This window comes from Caenorhabditis briggsae (genome assembly GCF_000004555.2).
Source record: "Caenorhabditis briggsae complete genome, chrIV, whole genome shotgun sequence".
In the NCBI taxonomy this organism is placed as follows: Eukaryota; Metazoa; Nematoda; class Chromadorea; order Rhabditida; family Rhabditidae; genus Caenorhabditis; species Caenorhabditis briggsae.
Genome location: NC_013487.2, coordinates 4,878,513 through 4,882,612, shown reverse-complemented (window position 1 = coordinate 4,882,612; position 4,100 = coordinate 4,878,513). Strand labels below are relative to the sequence as shown.

Sequence of the window (4,100 nt, the reverse complement as noted above, 5' to 3'; positions counted from 1 at the left end):
AAAGTTTATTAAAGTTAAAAAAAAAATTGGAAATTGCTTAAAAGTGGGAGGAGAGACATGTTATATAACTCTTTTTTTTTTTGAATTACGGTATGCATTCTTACGTGACGGTGTGCATTGATTGGTGTTCAGCGCGGCATATCCAGCGAAAGGTTCAGCTTCGACTGCAGGCACCGATTAGGAACTATGAACTGCCAATACTTTTTACAAATAAAGTGAAACAGAATTTGTTTTTCTCAAACTCTAGGTTTTTCAAAATTGCTTTATTAATGTAATGAACTAATTCGAGTTTGTCACTTGATATTAAAATAAAAATTTTTAAGTGTATTTGAAAACCTGAAACTCAGGTTATTTCAGTAAATGTTAGATGGTGCCCTCGGATATTCGGTAGTAAGTTGAAACAGAAAATGAGAATATCAGGAAGTTAGCCACTGGGAACTTCGAACAAATTTAAATGAAACATAATCATGAAAGTAAGTTTAACTTTTTAAAAGCTTTATTGAAATTTTTAGAAAGTGTCAATTCTCTTCAGAATTCATAGAAATTCAAAACTTCCTAGTTTTCATTTTTGAAACTTCAAAAAAAGATTCTTCGAAACCTGTTTTTTATTACAACTACAATACAAAAATTGTTGTTTTTCTCATTCAAGCAACAAATCCAACATGGGGTTCTCGATTTGCCATTCTGTGATGCTAACCCAGATATTCTGAAAAATTTTCAGAGTTTTTACGGGTTCAATCTCTGCTCATGTATACTTTTTTCGTATGAATATACTCTGTAACCGTATGATTATTCAGTGTATAAGTCACATAAGCCATAATTCCAATTTCTCGTCCATATTCGTCCTTCTCATAATAAGCAAAGTGCGTTTTGAATCGCAGTTCTACAAGGATAGGAAGAGAAGGAAGCCATAGGTAATTGGTGTCCACTGGAAAAATAAGCCGATCAAAATTAGATTAAAATGGTTCAAGAAATACGATATTCGGGGACGAAAATGTAAAACTTTTCTGATTAGTTTCTAAAGTTACCGTAAGCACTCTAATAGGATGGGCCAAAACTGCAAACTTTTAGCCTATATATCTCATTTTCTGTAAAATATATCAAAAAGTAGTAAACTGACAAAATGTTTGTGGCATCATGATAAATATTTTGTCAGTTGACCACCTTTTGATATCTGTTACAGTAACCGGGATAAATAGTTCACAGTTGGTGGTTTCGGGGGGAACATTCAAAACTGGTAAAATATTTGACGACTATAGTTTGTCAAAGTTAGGTTCCGGCGAAAGGTAACAAACATCAGAATCAGTATTAAAAGTTTACAAAAATTACAGATTATCGAAACTCACATTCTTTCGGATACTCCACAAAAAGTGACTTGATACAGACAAAATCTTGGCCTCTAGCATAAACAATGATAGTTGCAAACTGGTTATTCATCATGTAAGTGGCACTTCTTTCCGGCATTTTCACTTCCGATTTTATTGGTAGAAACGGAACAAAGTTGATCAAAATAGTCAGAAAGCGCATTTTGTAAAATAAGTTTTCGGAACAAACAAGTTGGATGCAAAGTTTGAGGCAAACCAAGAATTGTTATTCTGGTTATGTTGCCAAGATGATTCAAAAGAGACTGACTCACAGCCAATGTTTTGATGTCAAGAAGAGGTTGAGACTTTTAAAAATACCACGAAAGTAAACGTCCCATTAGGCCTAAATCTCCTGATTTAAAACAAAAAAAAAGAAATCCCATGCGGGGGGTCGAACCAATAAATATCGGCTTGATGGCCAACAGCGTATACCACTAGACCAACTATACACATTCAAAATAAGGAAGATAATGAAATTATAATATAAGGCAAGCGTGAGAAAATTAGTTTCTCATTTTTAAAAATCAAAAAATATTTGAAGAAAAAATTTACGCGTCGGAAAAAATAAAATAGAGCAAAAAGATAAGAATCTCCCAGTATTTTGCATATAAGGGAAGAGAGAAACAATGATAATCGTCAGTTCTCCAGCTTCAGCTGGAGTTCTGGGTCCTGGAACCGGAGCTATTGGAACTGGAGGCTATGGTCTTGAAGCTGAATTTGAGCAGCTGGAACTAGAGCTGTTAGAGCCGGACCTGGATCTTGGAATACATCGACAACTTCATAGCTGATCTTGATGATTCCACCAGCTGGTGGAGGTGGAATCGGTGTTGGTGGATGTGGAATCGGAACCGGTAGAGCTGGAATCGGAGCCGGCGGAGGTGTAATCAGAGCTAGAGGAGGTGGAATGAGAGCTGGTATAGGTGAAATCAGAGCTGGTGGAGGTGGAATCGGAGCTGGTGGAAGTGCAATCGGATCCGATGGAGGTGGAATCAGAGCTGGTGGAGGTGGAATCGGAACAGGTGGAGGTGGAATCGGAGCTGATGGCAGAGGAATCGCAGCTGGTGAAAGTGGAATTGGAGCTAGTGGATGTGGAATCCGAGCTGGTGAAGGTGGAATCGAAGCTGGTGAAGGTGGAATCGGAGCTGGTGGAGATTGAATCAGAGCTGATGGAGGTGGAATCGGAGTTGGTCGATGTGGAATCGGAACCGGTAGAGCTGGAATCGGAGCCGGCGAAGGTGTAATCAGAGCTAGAGGAGGTGGAATGAGAGCTGGTATAGGTGGAATCAGAGCTGGTGGAGGTGGAATCGGAGCTGGTGGAAGTGCAATCGGAGCCGATGGAGGTGGAATCAGAGCTGGTGGAGGTGGAATCGGATCTGGTGTAAGTGGAATTGGAGCTAGTGGATGTGGAATCGGAGCTGGTGAAGGTGGAATCGGAGCTGGTGAAGGTGGAATCGGAGCTGGTGGAGATTGAATCAGAGCTGATGGAGGTGGAATCGGAGTTGGTCGATGTGGAATCGGAACCGGTAGAGCTGGAATCGGAGCCGGTGAAGGTGTAATCAGAGCTAGAGGAGGTGGAATGAGAGCTGGTATAGGTGGAATCAGAGCTGGTGGAGGTGGAATCGGAGCTGGTGAAGGTGGAATCGAAGCTGGTGGAGATTGAATCAGAGCTGATGGAGGTGGAATCGGAGTTGGTCGATGTGGAATCGGAACCGGTAGAGCTGGAATCGGAGCCGGCGAAGGTGTAATCAGAGCTAGAGGAGGTGGAATGAGAGCTGGTATAGGTGAAATCAGAGCTGGTGGAAGTGCAATCGGATCCGATGGAGGTGGAATCAGAGCTGGTGGAGGTGGAATCGGAACTGGTGGAGGTGGAATCGGAGCTGATGGCAGAGGAATCGCAGCTGGTGAAAGTGGAATTGGAGCTAGTGGATGTGGAATCCGAGCTGGTGAAGGTGGAATCGAAGCTGGTGAAGGTGGAATCGGAGCTGGTGGAGGTGGAATCGGAGCTGGTGGAGGTGGAATCGGAGCTGCTGGAGATTGAATCAGAGCTGGTGGAGGTGGAATCGGAGCTGGTGAAGGTGGAATCGAAGCTGGTGGAGATTGAATCAGAGCTGATGGAGGTGGAATCGGAGTTGGTCGATGTGGAATCGGAACCGGTAGAGCTGGAATCGGAGCCGGCGAAGGTGTAATCAGAGCTAGAGGAGGTGGAATGAGAGCTGGTATAGGTGGAATCAGAGCTGGTGGAGGTGGAATCGAAGCTGGTGAAGGTGGCATCGGAGCTGGTGGAGATGGAATTGGAGCTGGTGGAGATTGAATCAGAGCTGATGGCAGTGGAATCGCAGCTGGTGTAAGTGGAATTGGAGCTAGTGGATGTGGAATCGGAGCTGGTGAAGGTGGAATCGAAGCTGGTGAAGGTGGCATCGGAGCTGGTGGAGATGGAATTGGAGCTGGTGGAGATTGAATCAGAGCTGGTGGAGGTGGAATCGGAGCTGGTGAAGGTGGAATCGAAGCTGGTGGAGATTGAATCAGAGCTGATGGAGGTGGAATCGGAGCTGGTGAAGGTGGAATCGAAGCTGGTGGAGATTGAATCGGAACTGGTGGAGGTGGAATCGGAGCTGATGGCAGAGGAATCGCAGCTGGTGTAAGTGGAATTGGAGCTAGTGGATGTGGAATCGGAGCTGGTGAAGGTGGAATCGAAGCTGGTGAAGGTGGAATCGGAGCTGGGGAGATTAATCAGAG

General features: G+C 43.7%; 2 protein-coding genes across 2 annotated transcripts; both read right to left on the bottom strand.

Moving 5' to 3' along the window:
• Window positions 1–734: 734 nt before the first annotated feature.
• Window positions 735–1,527, bottom strand: CBG26293 (the record flags this gene model as incomplete). Its single annotated transcript, XM_045235243.1, has 2 exons — window positions 735–928; window positions 1,347–1,527. 2 exons carry the CDS (start codon window positions 1,525–1,527, stop codon window positions 735–737), a joined length of 375 nt encoding a protein of 124 aa, XP_045100479.1.
• Window positions 1,528–2,045: 518 nt separating this feature from the next.
• On the bottom strand, window positions 2,046–3,782 carry CBG21638 (the record flags this gene model as incomplete). The annotated part of the gene is made up of 1 exon (XM_002632851.2): window positions 2,046–3,782. The coding sequence occupies one exon, from the start codon at window positions 3,780–3,782 to the stop codon at window positions 2,046–2,048; it is 1,737 nt and encodes a 578-aa protein (XP_002632897.2).
• Between the last annotated feature and the right edge of the window lie 318 nt (window positions 3,783–4,100).